This window comes from Siniperca chuatsi, linkage group LG15 (genome assembly GCF_020085105.1).
Source record: "Siniperca chuatsi isolate FFG_IHB_CAS linkage group LG15, ASM2008510v1, whole genome shotgun sequence".
In the NCBI taxonomy this organism is placed as follows: Eukaryota; Metazoa; Chordata; class Actinopteri; order Centrarchiformes; family Sinipercidae; genus Siniperca; species Siniperca chuatsi.
The window spans coordinates 7,115,839-7,141,171 of record NC_058056.1 but is presented as its reverse complement, the minus strand read 5'-3'; the positions used below and the strand labels follow the sequence as shown (position 1 = coordinate 7,141,171).

The 25,333-nt window shown below is 39.8% G+C and overlaps 1 protein-coding gene across 2 annotated transcripts in view; it reads right to left on the bottom strand.

Annotated features, from left to right (window-relative positions):
• Positions 1–5,739: 5,739 nt before the first annotated feature.
• LOC122861485 (leucine-rich repeat and fibronectin type-III domain-containing protein 2) overlaps positions 5,740–25,333 on the bottom strand; it is a 128,517-nt gene continuing 108,923 nt past the window's right edge. For both annotated transcript variants that reach the window (XM_044165945.1, XM_044165944.1), the window contains 2 exons: positions 11,878–13,274; positions 5,740–7,495 (listed from right to left, as the gene is read on the bottom strand). In XM_044165945.1, the coding sequence (XP_044021880.1) occupies positions 6,505–7,495; positions 11,878–13,253 (2,367 nt within the window). In that variant the 5' untranslated portion in view covers positions 13,254–13,274 and the 3' untranslated portion in view covers positions 5,740–6,504. The remainder of the gene's footprint in view (positions 7,496–11,877; positions 13,275–25,333) is intronic.

Below are 25,333 nucleotides of genomic sequence, written 5' to 3'. Positions count from 1 at the left end.
TTCAGAGAGCTCTCTGTAATGAACACCCACTTTTAGGGAGAATATGAGAGTCCCCCCCCATGCAAACTTTTTGTCATGACCTCCAATATAGTCTACTTTCCCTCCATAAAAAGACAAAATACACTGCTGCAGGCCGTGTTCAGGCATAAAAGATGATGGATACATGCACTGCGGGGTTGCTAGTGTGCAAATGCTGCATAAAAGTAACTGCAGACAAAGCACTTCAGAAAACCTAAAAGGGGTTATTGCCCTGCAAAACAAAACTTTGTTGTAGTTTTTGGAATAAAACACTGAAAGTGAAGGTCAGAGATAAGAGAGGAGTAAGATAGTTAGTATGAACGTGCCCAGTAGGCAGCACAGTCAAATTAACAATGATAGTCACCAAATCTATTCTTTTTCTGTATGCATGAAACATCTGTTGTTAACAAAGAAGTTTTTTACTGTGGTTTGTCCAAGCAGACAGGATATGAAACCAGTAATTCCACTCAAGTGATGGCACTGAATCTGATTTTGTTGGCACATGTGCAAAAGTCCTGTCAAATCAGTTGCCTCATGCCAAATAAAAACACTCAGGGCATGTTTTCTCTTCGACATTTCTCTTTAACTTAGACTGAATTGAAAATGTCAACAATTTTAATGTTTTTAGCCATGCTAACAGTGGGGCTCTAGGGATGGCAATGTCGGTCTGTCTGATGGTCTGTCGGTCCAGACTGAAATATCTCAACAATTATTTGATGGATTGCCTTTAAATGTTGTACAGATTTCTTTGCTCGCCAGAGGATGTATCCTGCTAAATTTGGTAATCTCCTGACTTTTCGTCCATCAACAACCTATATTCATCTTAACAACTACTGGATGGATTGCCATGAAATTCGGTACAGATACCCTTGATGCCCAGAGGATGAATTCAAATGACTTAGGTGATCCCTTATCCTTTCATCTAGTGCCACCAGTAGGTCAAAGTTTTCACGTTGTACAATACTTTGGTTTATGACTAAACACCTGCAAAATTGACTGATTGATGAGGTTGATCTTTTTTGTTTTTAGTGAAATGTCTCGATAACTACTGGATGGACTGCCATGAAATTTGGTATAGATGGTGCCCATAGGATGAATCCTACTGACATTGGCGATCCCTTATCCTTTCATCTTGCACCATTATCAGGTTAAAATTTTACAACGTACAATACTTTGGTTTATGACTAAACAGCTGCAAATTGACTCAGCTGTAGGTTGTTTTTACTAATGAGCAAATGTTAGCATGCTAACATGCTAAACTAAGATGGGGAACATAGTAAACATTATACCTACTAAACATAAGCATTTGATCATGTTTAAATGCTGATGCATGTAGAAGCAGTGCTATACAGCCACGTAGAGCGGCTAGCATGGCTGTAGACTCTTAGGGGAAATATTTACAAAGAATTTGCGGCATTTTTTGGTGCATTCTCAGCTTGGATTTCTAGCTTCTGCATCTGGGTAGCCATGGGGCGTGCTCTAGATGCTGCATCCCAAAATAAGTATGTGTGCAAAGGATGTTATGGACGAGGATACATTTTACAGTGTTTTTGCTGACTTGGATATTCTGCCGTATTTATTCAAGGCAGAGTATACGCCGAAGAAATGCAGCGGAGAGAGGCTGCGGCTGCATTAGCCATGCAATAGGATTTGGCTGGCGGGGACCATCCAGAAGCTGAGCCGCTGAGAGCAAACAGCGACTGGTGGTGCCTTTGCTCAAATCGCCCTCCGATGCCAACAGAAACTGAATCATTCTGCTGCAATGAATTTCAGCATGGGCAGTTGTTGTTGGATGATGTCGCCGACGCCAACCCCCCGTGTGTTAAAGTTTTACTCCTCACTTGGACAGAGGTGTGCTGGAGACCTTCTTCATGATCCTGAAGATACACTGGAAAAGACAAGCAAGACAAGCAGGGCTGAGAGCGCAGATGAGTGAGTATTGTTGTCACCTAACGCTATGTTTTGGCCAAGAAAGTAATCAGCTAACATTATAGGCTACAGGTGGCACTCCGGGTGATGTTAGACTAATGTTGTAATATTGAGGGACAGTCAAGAGAAACTGTGCGACTGTTACGCCTCATTTGAAGCCAGCCTCCTATTCAGAGGTGCAAAATCTGGGAGGAGGGAATGGAAATTTATACAAATAACCTCTGCACCTGATTTATCATAACAGACTGATCACTGCGGCAGACAAAAGTGCATCTGAAATGTAAAGTCTGAGTAAAGCAGGTGTAAAAACTGCTGCATTATTTTATCAGACACACATGGAGGGAGAGAGACTAACGTCAGGTCGAAAAAAATAAGAGTGAAACAGACAGAGAATCACGCTGTTTAACTAGTATTTCCTCACATATAGCCTTCCTCTTTCCCGATGAAACACAATTTAAAGCATTGTCACATCAATCAAGGTGAGATGTTCTCACCTGCTCACACAGGATGATTCAATCACTGCTACGAAAGTTACACACGTGAAGGCAGTTTACGTACTTTCTCATAAAACTGGTGTTGACTTTCAAGACACACCTCTAATTTGTTTTTTCAGTGAGTATATTTGCCTTGATTTGAATATCTTCTGTATCATGAAAGCACAAAGCCTGCTAATGACAACCTTTATCCATTCAACATCCAGCGGTCATGTTCCTCCTGAGCCCTCAGCAGGTGCATATCACTGTCTTATCATGCAATGCTTGGCCCTTGTGGAGATTATATTTACTCTGTGCTGCCGTAAGCACCTTTCCTGACAGATTATATGAATTAAGGCCTTATTATGGGCTCTGGCCAGGAGCTGCATGTACCAGTGATTTGTAATAAGGGCAGCTCTGAGGTGAGTCAGCAGCAACTGGCCTGATTACAGCAGCTGGACCTCAGGAGGAAAACCCTTGGCTCATCCACGGTAAGCAAAGACAGCAAGGTAGGAAGGACACTCCATTAGCTACTTTGTACTTAGTGGGTAGGAACAGTAAAGTAACACTTTATGCTTAGAAGGATGAAGGCCAAAAATGTTTTCCAAGGCACATGAAATAATTATTGTATCTGTTAGATGTTGCAAGAAGAGAAAACACAGAAGAGCCAGTTTGGTTCATAGGAATTCATCAATATTTTATATTCTTTTATAGCAAAATGTTTTTACACAGAAACAGTTTTTTTTTTCTTCTTGTTTTTGTCCTAGAACCTCAGGTGAGAATCATGACTACGTCGAGTCAAGTACACACTTAAATTGCATTCTTAGTTAGCAGAGTGGAAGAGGATGTTACATGATGTCACAAGTAGAGAAAGCAGGTTAAAGGGGTAGCTCACCCAAATGACAAAAATAATTTTCTCATTTATCTCTAGTAGCATCTATCATGCAGAAAATGTGGCTTTATTTATGCAGGTTTAAGGATATTTAGATTTTGAGACCATGTTTAGCTGAGCCCTGTCAGACTCTCATTTCACCATCATCATTACGAATTGGACACTGTCTCCATTTCCCTTATGATTAGTGTCAAATAACAGGTCTTTCCAGGAAACTTCCTATTCATTTCCAGTTAGATATCAGTTAATTTCTAGTAAATTATGCGAAACTATGTTTTGTGGATGCCTCCACCCCCATCGTAAGAGTGGGTGATATGGATAAAATCCTCTATCACGACACTGTATATGTAACTTTATATTGTGATATTGATAGGAATTGTGATTATTAATATTATTAGGATTTCTGGAAATCCATTGAGAGAAACTGTTTATGGATAAAATGCTGTGTGTGTGTTTTTAGCTAGTCCAGCAAATAAAATACCTGACAAATTAAAAGATAAGGCTGGCAATGTTCTGTGTTCTTATTAACAACAAATTCCATGAAAAGACCAAAACCAACAATGTGTTAGTACATCTCTCAATAATTTCAGACTTCTCTACGCTGTCTGTGACCACATTATACTGTATAGTTTCTTAAAAAAAAGTAATTTTCTAAATCAGCTGGGCACTGTAGTTTTTAGCAAACATTAATCAAACAGGAGTAAATAGTGCAATTGTTAGGGACTATTTTCAGCAGTGGATTAATACACATTTTGTATTTACTGCAGAAGGACGGTGTACTGTATGTGGGATCTACTCAAAATAAACTACATTTCCTGTGTTCATGGTAATCAAGGAACATGTGTTTCTGGACAACAATAGAGCTCTATGGCACAGAGGAATAAGATATATCAGGCTTTGGATACACAGACAATGCCTGTAGGAGCAATTCATTGTTAGTTTTGGTCTTTTCATGGGATTTGTTGACAATGAGAAAAATATAGAATATCACCAGACTGATCCTTTAAGGTACTTCATCACACACGCAAAAATATACAGTATACAATTTAATATTGCGATAAAACAAGCCTGGTCATTGATTTGCAAAATTACCCACAAAGACTGAATGCACCCAGAGATATTAAAGGAATAGCTACTATGGTATAAATGTTACTCCAACCCCACTGTGTTGAGAAAGAGATTGAAATTTTCATAGACTGATATCTCAAAACCTGGGCAAATAAAACCAAGAATATCTACATGGCTAGATACCAATAGAAGTAAGTCAGAAAATGTGTATTTTTGTCATTTGGGTGGACTGACCCTTTAAAAACAGCCAGTCCTCCATTTCTTGTAGTATCACATAAAATTCAATTTCAGTGAGCCAACAAACAATGACCAAGTTGGTACACCACAGTAAAGCACCTTCTCACTGTTTGCTTCACATGAAAATATAAGTACTACTGCACAATTTTCCCCCCCTTTACATTCTCACCCAGTTATTGTACAAAAAAATGCCAATATACAGAACGGTACACCTAGGGAAGAAAACAATAGAAAAAAATGATGACCACCCCACATCTTGAAATGCAGCAGAGACCCACAAGATATCGAGAAAGGCATCAAAATGTGTAGGGATGTCTCCGTTGATCGTTGGCAGTAATCTAAACAGCCACTAATTCAAAGTATCTTACTGCAATGTACAGCTCTGTATGAAAGTGAATGAAAGATAAATAGTTCCTTTGATGAATCAATTCAAATAATACATAAACCAAAAAAGGTTCTGTATCATGCAATCTGGTGAAACAGATTTCCAAAGAGATTCCAGCTGTTTGGTCCTTAAAAAGTTATCTTTCTGCCATTCTCTCCCGTTAACGTCATCTCCTACACAGCATAATAACCTTTATCAAGCTAATAAACTTCAATTTGGACTCATTCTGCCATTTAAACCGGCTAAATGAGTAATTGTCGTCCTCTCTTGTTTGTGTTATAAATATAACAGAATTACAGCCGAATAATACATCCTGCTGTGGGTTTAAGCAAACGATTAAGTGGGCTTGATGGATTTCAAAGACAATTCCCATCTGGCGACTGTAATATGTGCTGATAGCATCTGAAACCGTACCCCGAGGCAAACACTCTGTGTACATCAATGGTCTTTTATCCTCAAGGGACCACTGTCACCAGCATTAACCAATGGGGAGAGTATCAAAACATTTTTTGTCACAGCAGGAATTCAACCTGAGCTGGAAACATACTGAATTTGATTGGTTGGAAACTAAATAATTGTTTGAAGTATTGGCAATCAAGTAAAGAACTTTGTGTTTTGAGCTGTTTGTTATCCATCTTGTGCATTTGGGTTTTGTTGTATTTCTATTTGCTTTCATATATAAATAACCTCATATGATACATAATCTGAGGTAGAAATACAAGACTGGCTTGTTGTGGTTCAGTGTTACTAACATCTAGAGCATAGGACCATACTGTTATTTGAAAATAAGTCATGTTTTCAATTTGTGTTTGATTGAAATTTGACTGAAAGTACTGTTGAATGGTGTGAAATGGTTGTTTGTGAAGCTTCTGTGTTTTTTTGATCACCGACCATTATAACGTCATTAAAGAGCTGTGCCTCTGCCTGCTGATGAATCACCTCAAATAATAAATAATAAAAATGATAGAAAAACCCAGATGAAAATAAAAATGACTTTGTTTTCTTTTTAGATTCACTCGTCTGGTCCTTGTCTCTGCTGCTGCAGTAGTCCCATTTCATGCTGAGCGTCCAAGACATTGTGATGCACATCCAGTTCACCACAGTCGAGGCAGGTCCTCTTGGCATTCAGTTCTTTTGATAAAGATGTAGTAAATCCACTTTGAATTTCTCATCTTTCTTTCCCCGCTTTCTCAGAGATACTCTCACGTGCCCTGTGGATAAGGAATTATTCCATCTGCACAATCCAAGATTCCGTGTTGTTTTGAATTGGGAACAATATTTCAAATACAGTTAGACACTGTCAGAGATTTGAGATCATGGCCAAAAATCACTTTGACGGTCTTTTCACATAATTACTTAGACAGTATTCACATGGATGAACTTCATGCAATACCCAAAGGCTGATTCCCTCTGGAACATCCCTGCCTCTACACTCATGTTCCTTTAGTTCCTGATACAGATTTATTGTTTGGCCATGGACCTTACAGTTAGACAGACTGCACTCAAACTGTGCTTTCCATCACCCACTCAGAGCTCTCAAAAGTGGGCTTCTCGTCCTCACTATCATCATACTGCAGCAGCATGCCGTTAACAGACAGACTGCGCTTAGTCCAGATGTTACTGATCCTGCGAGGGTAGCTGCTGCGACACTGTGTGGCCCCCACATGACCCATGTCAAACGAGTGGCTCCTCTTGGGCTTACCCTCCTGGGGCAGCCCTAGGAGACGTCCCAGCATGGTGGTGGACTCAGCCCTCCCGAGCAGGGGTTCTTTATCGGACGGGGGTGCCATAGCCACCGTCATCATGGCATTGGAAGTGGTGGAGGGCCCAGAAGCCCCTTGGTGGTCCCTCGCTACCCCTCGCAGTTCCAGTGAGGTGAAGGCCCCTAAAAGGTGATCCAGGTTTGGCCGTGCTTTGGCGCTGTGCCCGTGCCTCCTGAACTTACTGCTGGGCAGGGTGCTGCATTCGCTGCCCTGCATGCTGTAGCGGTCGCCAGCCCCCCTTCCTGTTTGGCTGTCTAATGAGTTAGAAGAGGATGAGGATGAAGAGAGACTGCTCTGGAGGGATCCACACTTGAACTCTACCATTTCCTCACGCATGACCACCACTGTGGATTTGACTTGTGGTGGGGCACCGTTGAACCTGTTCAACCCCCCATTGGTCTGTGAGTATGTGTTGCTCACGGTGGGCATTTTATTAGTCTGGATGCCACTGGTCACCTTATACCGCACCATAAGGATGATGATGAATACCAGTAGCGTGGCCACAATGATGCCACCAATGACCAGGATCATGGTGCCACCCAGGAAGCCACTGTGAAGAGACTGGCACTGCGGGTAGTCCTCCCTGGTGATGAACTGGACACAGCCGACAATGTTGGTGGCAGTAAGGGTGGTGGCAGTGTCATCCCAGATGGCCAAGACGCAGAGGTCATACTGCATCCCTGGGACAAGATTTGTGACTACGAAAGCTCTGTTAGTCATGGGAATCATCCTAAAAAGAGGCAGAGAGACAGAAAGACACTGCATTAAAAATACAGACCTCTTGCTATGGGAGTTCAAGACAAGGGTAGAAAACTTTTGTGTTAAAAGCAACACTGGTTTAGTCTACTATGCTGGAGCAGATCAAAGAAATAGCCAAAATGAACCATGCTAAATAGCTATTTATATGCACAGAGTAATTTAGAAAGATGACTTCATTTGTTCCAGTATATCCCACTTGATATGCATGAAGCAATAGTAATGAGATAAGTATTCAATGGTCATTATTTGAATATTGTTTTGGCTAAATGTAATTTCTTGCACATTCCATTTAACATGTATCAAGTTGTTTCAACTCACTCTGTTATTATTCCAGATGTTTAAATATGATTGATTAACTAAGCCTCACTGCTTTTGACTGAAAAGTCAATGCTAAAGTATGTTAATTTGCTAAGATTTATCACCAATCAATGAAATGCTGAAGGTACTTTTGTGTCATCTGTCTATATAGATTGCAGAGACAAACACTGGAGCTGTCACATGATGTCATGATAAGATTTAAATACCTCTGACAATATATAAACATTTCTGTCCTTATGGTTATATAAAAGGCTATCTCTCAAAGCCTATATATGTCAGTTGGAAAAGACATGAAGTGATTTATCCTTCTTTCTTTTAGATAGTCAATGTGTCATTCCCAAAAGACAAGTGTTTGTACATGACTGGGCAATGGAACATAGATAAGATATTTAAATTTTAACCTTCAAGACATGCAGGTATTCAATAATAATAATAATAACTATATTTATATAGCACCTTTCAAGAACAAAGTGCTTTACAATAAAAACATATAATAAAAGTGAATAAGATCCAGAACTTAAGATATAAACATGATTCAATAATTTCAAGAATTACAACAAATACCATCAGTTATGAAAAAAACATACGATAAAAGTGAGTCTTAAGAGGAGATTTAAAAGACGATACTGTGTTTGCTTGAGATTTCCAGTCAGGGAGTTCCACAGCTGAGGGGCACAGACAACAAAAGCTCGGTCACCTTTGGTGACAAGTTGAGATTTTGGAACCATTAGTATGGTCCTGCCGGAGAATCTCAAGCAGCGATCAGGCTCATAAGGAGTTAGCAAATCACAGATATAGACAGAAGCCAGACCATTCAAGGCTTGAAAAACAAGCAGGCATAGCCTCCGTGGTTACCTTCTGTTCACTATGATCACCACTCTGTATTAATGAGTGAACGTAAACAAAGCGATTGCAATTATGATGATTGATTTATACGGTATGTATGTATATATGTATGACACGTGCATATAGCATTGTGGTGGTGATATCAACAGGTGAAATTTAATGCTCAACTAAAATGCCTTAGGTATCTACGGCAGGACTCCCTTTAAGTCCTTGCATCGACTATAAATCCAGCTTTAACCAAGAGTTTTAATTGCCAAATGTGAAAAATACCCTAACCTTAACCAAGTGTTTTAGTTGCCTGGCCTGAAACATACCTTAGCCATAGTTTATTTGCCATAACTGTGGTCTTTCCCTAAACCTAACCAAGTGAGAATTTTCAAAATGTCGACATTGAATGTATTGTATGAATTGTCCAGTATCAACAACCTTGTCTGGCAATGAGGTTGCATTAGTTATCCTTTGATTGGACATGCTAATATTTTAGAAAATCACCCAACAATCATCCACTAAATACTATATATAAGTCGTTCCCAACCAGGGATACTTGTACCCTCAGGGGGTAGCAGAGTTGACATAGGAAACTAAAGGTAATGAATAAATGGTTCAACGTATGCCATGGCAAGTGGTAGTAGTAGGACTGCAAACTTGACCAAACCCACTGAAAAAAGAGACCCAGCCTAAGCATCAACAATGCTAAGATCACTATGTCTCGTATGATAAAGTAATTGTATCAATAAGACGGTGTAGTCCCTCATTCGTCCAGGAGTGTTCTATCGTAGAAAAGGTTTCAGTCGTTTCCAGTTCCCGTCCAATTTTTTCACAATTGAGAATGACTTCCGGATGGGAGCCGAAACGTCTTGATTCTGAAAACAGTGTCCAGATGACTACGACTGAAACCTTTTCTACGATAATTGTATCAATATCCACTTTTATACAATTAATAGTGTTAAAATAAATTCAAAACACACATTTCAGACATGTATCAGGTATCAGTGAAGGGGTACTTGAGCTCATCTGATAGGGGTACATGTGACAAAAAAGGTTGGGAACCACTGCTATACACCACTTAAGCTATAAAACATGGAGTACCAATGAATGACTGTTACATACTGTATAATGTACTGTAAAATATGGCCCTTAAAGAGTCTTGACCATTTTTGTACAGTCAACTATAAATAGATTCCTCAGTCATCCATCCATTCTCGGTTTGCTATTCTCCTAGAGTACATGCATCCATAGCTTTGATCCCTCTGAAGCCCCTCCACCACAGTGCCCAGACACCAGTGGGGCTGAGGTCCATTATTCATCCTTAATTGCCTTTTTCCATAACTAGGAAGAAGCTGCGTTGGCTCACATGTTTGAGAGAACTCATGCAATCTTTCTCCTCCCCCACGTAGCTCTGATTGATTTTTAATCATGCCATTGCTGGAGTGCGGGCAGTGCCCTGGGAAACTGTGTCAGCCAACTAGAGGAGCGCAGTAGGTGTGCATGTGCGAGCAATGAAGTCATATCAATATTAATTCAAACACAGTAGTTGGCCTCTCTGTGCACGTTATCTTTTCCTTCCAGCTCCTAATTTATCTTCTGACATGCAAAAGGACTGCACAGCCATTATTATATTAGAGCACATTGCTTTAGGCAATTTTTCTACTGTGTAAACTACATACTGTAGTGTACTAGAAAACATTTTAAATCATCAAATCACATAACCAGGGGAAGTTAACAATAATTATTACTTAATAGTTACCAACTGAGCAGAAAAGTGAGGTCAAACTAAGAAAATCACCATAATAAATCGCTATACTAAGGAAGAAAAGGCTATTAACTAAATGAGAAATTAACAAAATAATAGGGATGGACAATAAAATGTACATTATATGCTGTAGCGATTGTTAGTAATGATTCTTGACTGATAGCAGTATCAGAAATGCCATTAAAAGGATCTCTTTTCAGGGAAATAATTTAGGTACCGCAAATGAATGGGGAAAAGAATACAGTTTATAAAGCACACATCAGTGTCATGTTTGCAATTTTGTTGACATTAGAGAAAAATATATAAAGACATTTACAAGAAATGCGGATGAGTCATCCAGTGTTTTCATCACCAGGAAAAAAAAAAGGTATTGAAAATTCATATTGTTCTTTTTTCTCTGGCATGACAATCTGGCACAGAGTGTGCAAGCAAGGCAATCAGATAAACGCCTTATTATTGAATTCACAGGGATGGTGAGTTGCATTCACAGTCTTTGAACAACGTAATATCTTTCTTCAATATTGTGTACAGTTCTAATCTCATATTCCCAGTTAATAACCAGACTTTTTGCCTTCCCATATTCTGTCAATTATCTTTTATTAAACGGCTCTTGCTGAAATGCACATTACAGGTAAACTGTGTAGGACTATGGCACAGAATAAATTATTAGATGAGGTGTTGCTAAAGGGATTCCCCATCAATTGTCAGTGTTGGAGGAGTCATGAAGCTGACACAAAACTGCCGTAACTGCTATCCACAACAGGCCACTTTACCAGTTTTCACACTTTTCTGATGCCTTAAATACCATTTTTATACTAAGGTTACATGATCTGATTGTGTGGTTGTGTTTATGTGCATTGCGCCACTGGAGCCTAAGGTGATACTGAACTCAAAGTGATATATAAAGCAAATACTGGAAAATGTCTAAGAGCTGTCAGATAGAATGTATCCCATACTGTATATTCACATACAGGACTCTCGACTAATGTCTTCCCCAAATTGATTTAATGTTAAACGGCGAGGCTCTTTTCTATATTTCCAGCTCAATTATCTTGGTTAAATGTCACTACTTTCACTGTCTCATTTGACAGGAAATTGATTTCACAGAGCCCAAAGATCTACAGCTGCAGTCTGCTTACTTGGAGACTTGAGAAGCTTAGGAAGGATACATTAAAATGTCTATAATCCTTTTTCTTCTTGGATTTCTAATTAGTGGTTCAAGGCAAGGATTTTGCTGGTCATTCTTTTGGTGGAAGCAATTGTCATTTTAAGGAAAAAAATAAAAATCTCAAGAAGGATTAAGGAAAATTTAATGTTGATCTCCAAGTAACACTTCAAAGAAATTGACTGTCTCACGAACCGACTTAGCAAACAATTAGACTCAAGAAAGGTCTCAGCTCCTATTTATGTAATTAAGTTTCATTTATCATTCTTACCTGTAAATGAGGACTTCATCCTCCGAACAATTGTACTGAAGTTGATACATTTTGACCTTTGGAGTTGATTTGCTAACAGTCCACTTGACCAGAGCAGAGACGGCGGTCACTTCTGATACAGACACCACCTTTTCTGGCATAGGTTTAGGCTCCCCTTTACTGATCTTGGTAGAGCTAGTTATGTCCGAAAGCCCCGACTTGGACTGTGTGGTACGGTTTGTACCATTACTCAGATGGGGGAGTTGAATGATTGACAGCTCAATCGAGGCTGTAGATTCCCCAGCAGCATTGGCAGCTATACAAGTAAAGGTCCCGTAATCCTTGGATGTGGTGATTGTAATGTCCAGGGTGCCATTTTCGTATACTGTTGCTCGGGAGGAGTTGCTGATCAAACGGTCATCAGGAGCAACCCAATGCACAGTTGGCATCGGATCACCGACTGCTTTGCAGCGCAGGCTAGCCGTTTGGCCTTCCAGCACCAGTAGCTTATGTGTATGTTGCGTGATTAGGGGGGGCTCACAAACAAACTCCTCCTCACGTACAGACCAAAAGTAGCGCCCCTTTACACTAGCAGGAGAAGCGCAGGTTTCCATATCATCCTCACGCTCCAGCCTTCGAAGCCAAAGCACTTCACAGTTGCAGTGCAATGGATTTCCACCAAAGCTGAGAGAGAGTGGAGGTGCATAAGGAGTGCTCATCAATATACTGCTCTGGGAGCGCGCAAAGATGGGGTCCGGAGGGAGCTTCTGGAGACGGTTGGAGGTGAGGTCCAATCGGGCCAGTTTATCCAGATCTGTGAAAGTCCCCTCGGCAATAAAAGAGATAAGGTTATGATCCAGACTCATCTGATGGAGGTTGATCATCTTGCGGATGGCTTCCCAAGGCACACTGCGCAAGTTGTTATATGACAAATCCAGATCCTCCAGTGTCAGTAACAAGTCGTCAAAGGTTGCTTTGGAGATCCGACTCATCTGATTGTTGTTGAGGATGAGGTGCTGCAGGTTGACAAGCCCTCGGAGGTCGTCCGGTCCCAGCTCAGTCAACCGGTTACTGTCGAGGTGCAGGGATCTCAGGGTCTCCAGGTCAATGAAAGAGAAAGGCTGTATGGCGCTGATGGTGTTGCGGGACAAGGTAAGATCTACCAGACCTGTCATGTTGGCAAAGTCCTGAGTGGTGATCTTGAGAATGAAGTTGCCGCCCAGCCGGAGCTCCACAGTTCGCCGGTCGATGTCCGGTGGGACAAAGAGCAAGCCTTTGGAGGGGCACAGAGTCCCCAAAGACTCTGAGAGGTTCTGGCAGACACAGTATTTGGGACATGCATGGACCATCATAACTGCGGTTCCCAGAAGCAGGAGACTGATGACCACTTTGTCCATGTTAGTTTATACAAGGGGGACCTACAAAAACAAAAGAAAACAAGGATCAGTTTAAATTTGAGATGATGATCAGCTGAAATATAGTATTACCACATCCACAGAAATTTTCACTTAATCATCCACAAAACATAAGAAACAGCTGCAGTTGTGTGTGTATAGTAGCACCCATTAACACAGGTCAGATAAAATTCCACCATGGTACCATGTAGGCAAAATTGCTCATTTGATGAGCTGGTCTGATTTTCATCCTTGAGGATTTTTCACATTAATATTCTCCATTATAACATTTGAATGAATATCTTTTGCAATGCAAAGAAGGTGTGAGGAATCACATAAAGATTCTCTGAATAAAGCCTGGGATTAAACAGAGCTAAGAAGCTATTTTTAATGAGGCACATGCTTATACAGTAAGCTGTCATTATAGAAATACTGTTATGCATGCAGTGGAAACTAGTTCAAGTGTAGGGCACTTGCATGTATATGCAGTATGCAATGGATGAGTTCTTCACTGGAATACTGCATCATCTTGCCAGTGTAAATGTGGAAGAAGGAGTAGGATTAAAGTTCTGGTCTGTATGTTCGCTGACAGTGTCTTCCTCTTTCTGTAACTCTGTGTATGACTATCATTTTGTCTTCTTTGTTCCCCTTCCCCATCATGTCTGCAAAGTTCTGGCAAAAGATAATGCAGTCTGGAAAAAATATTCCACAAGCCACAGGTGGTAGACTCGTCATAGTCGGCTGATAAAATCAGCACGCATCTGTGAAAGTCTTAACAGCCCTCACACCTGGCTGACTCCTCCAAATGGATGGCCACACTTGGCTTCATCCAACGAGCTTTTAATTCCCCCAGACATTTGTATCATTAATTCCTAATACACTCAAAACCTAAAAATCAATTTCAATCATCTTTTTTTTTTTTTTTACACCGGCAACATTTCTTAATGGAAAACTCTGCGTTCTAGTCTGCATAGTTCTCACTAAAACTATGGGGAGGGACAGTTGTAATGTTTTTATGTTAACCATGCTTGTGCTATCATTCATTATCATATATGTGTGTGAGATGGTGGTCGCAGCATGAGGACTCCTTATCTTCGACTATCCTAACACCCTTCATACGTGCCGCTGCATCTAGACTGTGTTACACAGAGATAATTAGAATGAAATGGCAGGCAGGAAAAAAAGAATGTCATTCATGGAGACTCTGCAATAATCATTAAAATTGAAGAAATTAATCAACAACAGTGGAGAAATTGACATTTTCACAAACATTATGCTCATAAAATGAGCTACATTTACAATGGGGCCAAATGCAATAGACATTTGACAGTTCTGTAACACTGTTTAACCTTTTAATACCATATAAATGCAATGCAGAGTTATCATAAGTACTAAAGGGCTCAGCCAAATACAAAACTGAAAGAAAAGCTATCTAAAAAGAAAAAGAGCATGTGACAAATATGTAAGTAAATAAGTAAACAAGTCATACAACAGGTACTTATGTCAAAGGAATTTACCAAGGGAGTTATTTGGCTGAAATTAGCTCTTAAAACTCACAGCTTTAAAGCAACACTGTAAACAACAGCCATTGTGGCCGCAAATGGTAATTACTAGAAAATGGTGGATGCTTAAGCTTAGTGTAACAGTAGGATAAGTAAAATGGAGTGATAAAGTCAGAAAACTTGACTCAGTGATGTCAGTTACACAGCAATATCTATCTAAAGTTTGCTAACATTAGCTAACTACTGGTCATGCTTGACCAAAAAAGACTGTAGCTGTAAGTGTATTTAATTGAGCAAGGGTGTATTGTACTGCCTATAAACTTTCAAACAAGCAACAAGCCCACTTAGCGCTGGCTAGCAATCTTTAGTGATTTAGTCTGTCCTTTCACAACATTCAATATTTGGGATGACCCATCGTGTTGTGTATTGAAATTTGAAAGTGGCAAATGAGTAGCCTGTCAAAACTCAAAGCCATGAGTTGTAACCTCAGTAATTGGTAATTGCAATTTAAAAATTTTGCAATTTCCAAAAAAGCACACAAGTCAAAACAAACCACTAATGTCTTAGCAAAAATGATTTTTAATTTCAGTTTGACAGTGTGACAGAAAAAATGTAAACTGCAAGCTACCTTCATACCAAGCCTTTTCACTCAGCTGTCACATGTTTCTGAGCAGCCTCTTATATTAGAATTAATTCAGCAGAAAACTTTGTGGAAAAGGTGTTTATTTTAGCCAAATAATTGCAGACGTGATACATACTGTTCTGACCCTCTCAGCACTCGGGAGCTAATCCCCACAAGGCCTCATTGTAAGAGCTGTCAGAGGTGACAGACAGTTTCTCTTATGGACTCATTTTAATGGACGGCATCTATAAACAGCAACTGAAAAGCCCAGCAAACCCAAAGAAACTGCTTTTTTTCTTTTGATCTTCCTTTCCCCTGAAAATGGACAATTGTGGTGGGTAAGCATTTTCAAAAACTGGGGAAAATATACAAATTTGCAGAAATGCACATTGTGCTGGCTGGATGCAGTTGAAAAGTTCAGTATCATTTCCAATCTCGCAACAGTTTCCCATTAAAGTGTGTGTCATTTGTGGGGAGTTGTGGTTACTGGGCAGAGAAAACTAGGCTGAGGTGACCTTTTAGGGATAGAAGAGGTTCAGTCACAAAGAGATGAGAATCATGGATGATGTTGAAGGTCCATGCCCATTTACTCATGGCCTTTACCAAGCCTGCAACACCATCTATAATTCAATGTAAGGGACGAAGATGCTGCTGAAATACCAAAACATTCGATACAGTTCCACAATGCAATAGTGGTGATGACATACAGAACCGTGAAATTCATTAATAACTTATTTGAATGGTTGTGACCCTCTGGCTTCTTTATCATTACTGTGCCAGCCTTCATCTCCTCTGTGGAAAATACAGTAAGCTGACTTGGCTTTTCATTTAAAGCACAAGTACTGCTAATGTATTTATAAAATGTGGTGTACATTGAATGTCATAAGATTTAGCTTTATATATCATTTGTTGTGTTATCAGTGCATCACAGCAGTTGACCAATTATGAAATTCACGAACAGCAAATGTCCAATCATAGCTCAGCAACGGTAACTAGGCCCAGCAGGCCGCATGTTGAAGCAGTGTGTATAGTGCTCTAGTTAAAATGATACCCAGCATCTAAAGAGTTTGCTGTCTTTTTTTTAACCACCTTTCCAAATTCAAAAACACATGAGTAAAAATGTAAGAATGGATTGAACTGTGTGTTTATCTGATCTAATGTACTGTAAGCTGCAAACATACTAATACTACAAATTGTATCAAGACGTTTCAGCTCCCATCCGGAAGTCATTCTCAATTGTGAATAATGGTCTCAGAAATTTAAGCTACTCTGTGTTACTTAAGCCCTGCCCTCAGGAAGGAGTCTTCCTGAGTTTCTGCTGTTTAACCTGCCTAGTTTAAACTGAAACTGCCCTTCTTTTGTTTCCATGATGGCCTATTGTCAACAATAGGCCTGATTACTGATTTCTGGGCCATCATGGAAACAAAAGAAGGGCAGTTTCAGGTGAAACTAGGCAGGTTAAACAGCAGAAACTCAGGAAGACTCCTTCCTGAGGGCAGGGCTTATGGGAGCCGAAACGTCTTGATTCTGAAAACAGTGTCCAGATGACTACGATTGAAACCTTTTCTACGATGGAACATGGACGAATGAGGGACTACACTGTTTTAATACTGCTAATGAAAACTGAACTGAAAAGCTTGACAGATGTACTGTGGCAATAGTCTCACAGGACGCGTCTATTATGGAACATTAGTAATCATTTGAATGTAAATAAAGTACAAAGACTGCAGCTACTGTTTGTACATTTATTGTTCTAGTTCTTTTTTCAACACATTATTTCACTTACTTTTGCATTAACTACATGCTGTTGAACAACAGAGTTGATTTTAGACTTTAAAAAAAATGCTAATTAACAAAGTCAAGTCGAAGTAAAATGTGTTTTTTCTCGATTTTGGCAGCAATGTTTATATGCATTCATTGCTTTAGTGTTTTGTACTTCACTGTGTAGAGACGTTCACAAACCAATAGACATCCAGTGCAGACTGCAAATTGTTACATTTCCTCTGCTTTTGTGCACTCATAAAATAAAATGTGCAGCTGCTGCTCCTGTGAATGTAAATGGAGAAAATACCTTTTTTTCGTTTCCAAATGCTGTGTCTTATTCAACAAGGATTACAGTAATAATTCTAATGACGTAATAATTCTTGATTGTGCGTTTCATCAGAGTATAGAGGAGAAGTTCACATCTTTTCTCTTCAGGTTTTGCAGTCATTGTATGACACTGACTCATAACCACATATAATTTCTGATCTATTTCATCTGTAGTTATTATAGTAAATTCCAAACATACACCAAAAATAACCCTGCAGTAATTTTAACATATTCTACACATTATAGTTACTAATGGATTAGTAATGTGTGCCTTGGAGAAGAAAAAGTCACGAGTAATAAAAACTATTCATTTCTTTAAAAGCTTTAGGATTTCAGACCATTAAGAGGGTCCCAGAGTAACAACAAGGCATTCATACTGCCACTCAACATTGTAGGCATTGCTTGAGTTCCTGACTATTACTTTCACATATCAATCTCATTAAAGTTTTTACACATTTTATTATACACAGTACCATGGAGAAACTCATTACACTGATCTTTCCTGAAAGGGAATATGTATTTATGGAACTGATCTCCTGCCAGTAGGAAAAGAGCAGGCATACTGTATCTTATTGACTGATGGACATTGATTGGTCAACTGTTCTTAATCGACCAGTGAGGTGGACTAAATTCCGAATGGACTTCCAGTGAGTCTGAAACAGTATGAAGAATACCCTGTGTGACAATTGGAGGGTTCTGTGCCATGCACAGTACTTCCAACACAGTAGACCTACAGTATGTGAGCCATTAAGTCCAAACTATCTATATGCCGTGAAACAAGAAATGTTAAAACATTTTAAAACAAGTTACAATTATCTGCTGACTCATAATAGTCCAATCCAATTCAACTTTATTTATAAAGCACATTTAAAAACAACAACAGCTGACCAAAGTGCTGATAATAATAATGAGGACTTTTATTTTGTATAAAGACTGGTTTATGGACATTGGACTTTAAAGGAATAGTTTGACATTCTGGCAAATACGCTTATTCACTGTCTTGCCAAGAGTAAGAATAAAAGATTAATACCACTGTCACATGTACCTATTAAATATCAAGCTAGAGCCAGTAGCCAGTTAGCTTAGCTTAGCATGAAGACTGGAGAAAAAGTAGCCTGTCTCCATCCAAAGGTAACAAAATCCACCTACCAGCACCTCTGAAGCTCACTACTTAACACATTATATGTCTTTTGATTAATCCACACAGAAACCAAAGTTGACCAAATGACTAATTGTTTTTACAGGCGGTTATGTGCTGTACTATTTCTCCGCCACACGATGCAACTGGAGTCTTAACGTGACTATGAAGTCGCCAGGCAACCAGCGGAGACTTAAAGGTCCAGTGTGTAACATTTAGGAGGAGCTATTGGCAGAAATGGAATATAATATTTATAAGTATGTTTTCATTAGTGTATAATCACCCGAAAATAAGAACTGTTGTGTTTTCATTACCTTCGAATAAGCCGGTTTTATCTACATAGGGAGCAGGTCCCATGTTGTACTGCCATGTTTCTACAGTAGCCCAGAGTGGACAAACCAAACACTGGCTCTAGATAGGGCCGTTTGCGTTTTTTTGCGAGTTTCGCAGCCACTGTAGTTTCTCCTACACGCTTGGAAGGAGAGGGTGAGGCGAGCGGTATTCAAATGGTTGCAAACTGCAATTGCCCCTCTAGATGCCACTAAATCCTACACACTGGACCTTTAAATGAGGCTTTTCAAATAGGTTATGCAGAGGAGCAGCATACTGTGACTGCTAGATTAAATATATTAGCCTATTATACTTATATACAATTAAAACCAGCAGTCCCAGTAAGCATTATGCAGCTGTGGCACTGAGACTTTAGCTGCGTGTTCAATGTCAGTCACTTTTTTGGTGTTGCTCACCTCACCTTTTAACATTTAGACATGTAAATAAACTTTACAGTGTAGATACAAGACAATCTGAACATTAATATAGCAGCAAACAACTATTTGCTATATAAAGATATAGTAATGGCGTCCTGAGCAGAGGATGACGTGACACTCCCTCTGCCTGCATTGTTATCTGAGCCTCTTTGTGCTTTGTTTATACAGCCGCACTGGCCGCACGTGCATGTTAGTGCATGTGAGTTCCTCCGTGTGAATCTGATTGTCTGTGAGGAGAGCTGTTTTTTTTCTCATCTAATTCGGTGAATTAAGGATTTATTTCGACCAAACAGTGGAACAGTGGAAAGACTAACAAAGATGGAAAGACTAACAAAGATGGTTTTGGTGAGTTTCATTTTGTTTATGTTTGACTGAAGTGTGTTTAACGATGGTCTGCGAGATAAAATAATTGTTTTTTTCAATGGAGACGGGTGGGCGAGAGCAATAAAACTGCTGTTTCTGGTTAAACAAAAAGGTTTAAGCTTACTGTTTAAGGTCTAGCTCTGTAGCAATCCATTCCATAATGTTGTCAGACAATTAGAATAACAATCTGAGCCTGTCAGTGCCAAAAACAAGCACTTTTAGTGGACGTACTTTGACGGGCACATTTGTCCACAGCAGCCATTGCAGCCTGTTTCACGACTGCCAGCTGAGGCATAGAGCCAGAATATTTTGGTGAATTAAGGGTTTATTTCTATTCGACCAAACCAGAGTCGGTGATTGTTGGAACAGTGGAAAGACTAACAAAGCTCTAGTGTGACATTTAGTGGCAGTAAATGTCGCTTACAGCTCCTTTAAGTAATTATTTGATTTTTTTAATACATTTTTTTAGGACCTCAAAAAAATTGATTTGGGGGATTCCAGGCGGTCCCAAGAATTGAGGGAATAGTTTAATATTTTGTTAGCTACAGACTCTCTCTGCTTCCAGTCTTAAGGCTAAGCTAACAGTCGCCTGTCTGCTTCATATTTTTTAGTAGACGTGAGAATGGTATCGATCCTCTCACCTAACTCTCTTGCAAGAAAGAGAATGAATGCATGACTCCTTAAATTGAAAAGTCCCCTGAAACCCCCCGTATTTTGCACACTGGTCAGAACAACACGATACTGTCCTCAGCAGTAAAACAACAGCATCGGTCGTTTGTCCAAATGCCTTAAACCTAAAATGACAAGCCACTTTTTTGTGTTTATGCGAAAGACTGTTCTGTTTGAGATGCAAAGACAGAAGTAGTGTGACGTTATCCTGCTTCTACAAACTGCATGTGACACGAGAGGCCACAGATTGCGTCCCGTCTCATCACTTTTTTCCTTAACCATGACCACCACGTTTCCCTAACCTTAGCCAAGTAGTAGCTTTTAACCGTGACCACGGTTTATTTCTAACCTTAACTACTAAGTTTTTTAGTAATTTTATTTGCCAAAACTAAGCCAGATCTTAACTATAGATGTGGCAGATCAAAAAAACACGTGAATCATTTTTGTACTGACCTTGTTTATCATGTTGGTAGGAGAACTGGAACGTACCATGAGTGAGAGAAAAAGAAACAAAGACAGGTAGGCATGGCAGAGAGACAGAGAGTTTGTCAAAAACAAGGTGTGTTTAGCGAGTAGGAGTTTGTTGTACAAGGGTAACCTTCACATGAACATGCCTGCACAGCTGTGTTGCCATCTGTTAGGCAAAAATGAAAGTGTACTATAGGTACTGTAGGCCCTGAGGGAGGGGAGCATGGCCATTTTGATGGCTTCTTCTTCCCTTGGCACCAACAAACCTTTCCATCATTCCAAGGCTTTTATGTGAAGATGCCATGCCGTAGACCCAAATGAATTGTTTAGGTCTCAATCTATGTTTTACAAATATCTTTCTCCTTTCTTTTCAATGTCCAAAATCACATGTAAGTGAGGCTGCAACAGTGAGGACAGCTCCAGTCCTCCTAACTGAGACCCTCCTAACTGAGCTCTGGCCTCTTTGCCTCAGTTGTCTATTTGCAGTTGTCTATTGCAGTTGTCAGCAGTTGTTCAGTGGTGTAATCTTCCAACACACGGGGGGGGGATACACAACTGATGTCTCCTAAACAACACTGAGTGAGCACTGAGCAGAGACAGCTGGACTCACCAGCATTACATCTTTTGCCTTTCTCTTTCTCCTGCTACGCTTTGATAAAACGTGTCACAGGATGACAGCTTGGTAAACCTGGGTGAGCTGTGTACAATCCACTCATGACTCATGTCATGTTGCATCATTTGTGGGTGCTGACGCTCAAAATTGTGACAACAGTTATCTCTCACCGCTAGTTGGAGCAGCCGGCATGCATAAAGTTGCCTCGTGCAGCTTTAAACTGACAAACTAAAAGTTATTTTGCTTTCATATTATGAATATACAATCTGGCATTTTGCATCTTTGGGAAATGACATGTGAAAATAAATGTAATTGCACAATTGCTCATAGGATTTATAAGATGAATCTTGCCGCCATGGAAAATCTTGACAGAAGATGGAGATTATCGGAGGGGAAAATGGAAGCAGCACATCGTGGCTGAAACCTGACGCTTCTCTGGATGATAACCAAAGTAATCTTTCTGTTCAGTAACATAGACTCACACACACATTGTACAGAATTGTCTGTGTCTGCTGGATAAGAAAGGACTACCTGAATGGGTCTACCTTTCTAGAACAGCGACAGCCAGCTATTACATCAACCAGTTGGGAGCGTGCCTTTCTGCTCCCTTTCCTGACAAGCTTCTGAAAAGGTTCTAGGAAATAGATGCAGAATTGTGTCAGTCTAGAGCCTATAGGATAAATCTGTACAAGTGTGCTTGAACAGACTAAGGCTGAGGATAGGCTGTCTACGAGCATTGGAAAAACTAGAGTTTGCACAGTTTTTTTTGTAGAGAGAGTATCTGTAACTCTGAAAGCTGCCCAGATAAGCTTCACTATATTTGAAATGTCATCAATGCCAAATGTTTTCTGGGCAGGCAGGTCATCATCAAGAGCTTTGACACCAGCTTACCTTTTAAACTCTTACTCCTGTGCAACCAAAGTGCTGTGGTCAGCGTTTCGCTTTTCTCACATGAAAAGAGCTGCAAAGTGGAAGGACTTAATGACCAATGAATTTTTCATATAGACAATGTGTGTTGACTGGCAGTTGGAGCAATTCCAAGGACTTGATATGCATGAAACTCTCTCAGTTGAATCATCAGTAGAAAAGATTAGACTACCGACTGCGTGCGAACATATCTGGTTCTTTGATAAAAAGTCAAAGGTACAAGCCTGGGTATATAAAAACATGAGGAGACAAATAAAAAAAAAAAAATGTTTCAGTAAGAAACACTTAATCACAGAGCTTAAAATTCTGTTGTGTGAGCAGCTTTACAACTCTATAGTCACCTGCCTGTAATATACATGCCATATTTAATGTTTGTGTAGCCTAATTAAGGAATTATCCAAAGTAACCAAAAATAAATCCAACTGGCATTGGTATTGGGCTTTTCAATTCACTCATATGAGGATATTCACGATCATTCCGATAATGGAAATTTACCACGATCAACTTATCTTGAGTGTTTTTCATCCATGATAAAATCGTATATCGTCCCATCCCTACTCAAGACATTACTACTAGCTCTAGGTGGGTTGGAGGTTGCAATCCCTCTCCCCTGCAGTGCATTTTCTTTGTCTTTCTCTGCCTTTATAGTCAGACTTCATTCAAATGCATCCTCGGTCTGCGTATGATGTAATATAACTGAAAGAGCCAAACTGCCCAGAATGTTTAACTATCATAGAAAACCCCCTGTTTGTTTTCCACAAGACATTTGAAAACTTCAGCATTGGTAAATACACTTTGTCTTTGACCGTCTTACAGCCTCTGCAGACCAGTTGCCAGAGTCACGATATAGTTGAGTGGGGCTCTGCAAGGTACAGCTGTAATTGTGCCTGCACTTTTTAAACAACATAACTCGAAGAAGCCAAGGCCAGAGTTTGTGGGAGTCAAGAAGCTTTTTGTGAAGTAACTGAACTTTTGACGGAAATCGGACTTGCCTGGCAGTTTTCGGTCTTGTTCTTTAGGTTCTCCACTTAAAATCTGACCCCAGAGATCCTCCATAACAACAGCAATTGAGAGCTCAGTCGGAGTCAGGGGTTTTCTAAGTCATTTGAAGTCGAGGCAACTGCCCGCCACCACAATGGATAGACGAGAGTGTTAGTGTTGATAGTAATGTCGATTGGACATTCTGAGCCTAGTAATGTAAAAAAAAAATATTGATAATGCAACATGAACACAGTTAATATTAATGGATTTTGAAACTCCTATTATTATTCATTGTCTTAGTTCTATTTAGGGGATAATCATGCTCAAATTTTTGGATAACTTGAGCTCCATTTTTTTTAGCCTGTTTGTTTACATTTTGGCAATTTGGCACCATTAAATGTATGCCGAATTAGCTATTAGCAGTTCCTGTTTGAAATGCCCACATAGATGTAACGACAGCTGTCACTGGATTGATTTGATAGTGTAGAAAAGTTAAAAATGTGAAGATTCTTAGGCAAGTTCTTGAGTTATAAAGGTCTTTTCTTCTATGATTTCTAAGCGATGTATTTGTACATAATTCGTATTCGTTTTATAAAGCTGTCCTTGGAAAGTGTCACGCTGAATCTAAGAGTATGTGCATCACGTCTGTGTGAGGAGTGCAATTTGTGACACAAAGGGTTAAAGTATCTTAATTGCCTCCATGAGCTACCTGTCACAGCCACTGCTGCAGCTGCAGCTGCTGATCGTGTTGATAAGTGGTAATAATAATAATAATAATAAGTAACTTCCATGCACCTGTCCCTTTCACCTCATGCAGTAGCTTTGTCTCACGTCTCTTGAACAAGTCTCCATATTTCAGAGCGGGAAGGGTTGGTTTGCTCGTCTCAGCTTTTATCTTCGTGCTATATTTACACGTCTGTCTGTGTCTGCACAGGCTGCCATGTCAACATCTTTTCAATATCATAACATTTGCTTGGTATTAGGGAGAATATGTCGGAATTATGTGTGAACTAATGATGAACACTTTGTTTCATTGTTTATCTCTGATGTTCTCATTCATCAAATGAGACAGCTGCTTCTTTAACTAGCTGTCATGGTGGGAAAGGTCAGCCATATTAAGACTGTGTACCCTCTTCATTCCTTTGTCTTGCGCTAATTACATATACATGCCTCCGACATCCAACTGCAAACACACACTGTCACACACACACGCTGATAAATTGAACCACACTTCACAACCCTGCTTGGTATTTGATGAAAGCCCCCCTCGCACAATAATGAATGCCAGCACAGGGGGGAGGTCTCCACAGCCCAAAACAGGATCAAATTAATTGATGCTGCTTGAGGCCAGCAGTTAATAAATTAAATTCTTCTTTTCTTCTTTTTTTTTTTAACCATTGCCGACCTAATTAACCTTTATCGGATTAGACTGTGTCTATTTATCTTTGTTGTTTTGCCTGGCATAATGTTTAGCTTGTTGTGGCTGTTATGTCCCTGAATGTGCCTCTTTCCTCAAATGTCTCAAATGCTTCTTATCAGTTTCCTGCTGTTGTAAAGCTATTTAGAATTGAAGGTCAGAGAAGTGGTGCGGGGATGCTAGCAGCCTTCAGATGAAAAATAAAGAATTAAATATAAAGAATTGTTAATATTTTAAAAGAGTTATTCAGATACATGAGTTGGTAAAATCTAAGGTTAATGGCAAAGCTTCATCGTGATGATATTACAATGTGCACTGGCAGTCTGGGCTGCCTGATATGAGCTTAATTCATATTCAACAGCAAATGTGCCAGTGTAGGTATGCTGAATCATCTGAGCAGAACAGGTTGCACTGAATTGGGGAAGGATATTCTGCAGTAAAGATGTGCCAGGAGCATGGTTAAGACGTGGATCGTGCAGATGGAGAATCAGGCTTTGACGGGGTTTTATTTTATTTTCATCCGCC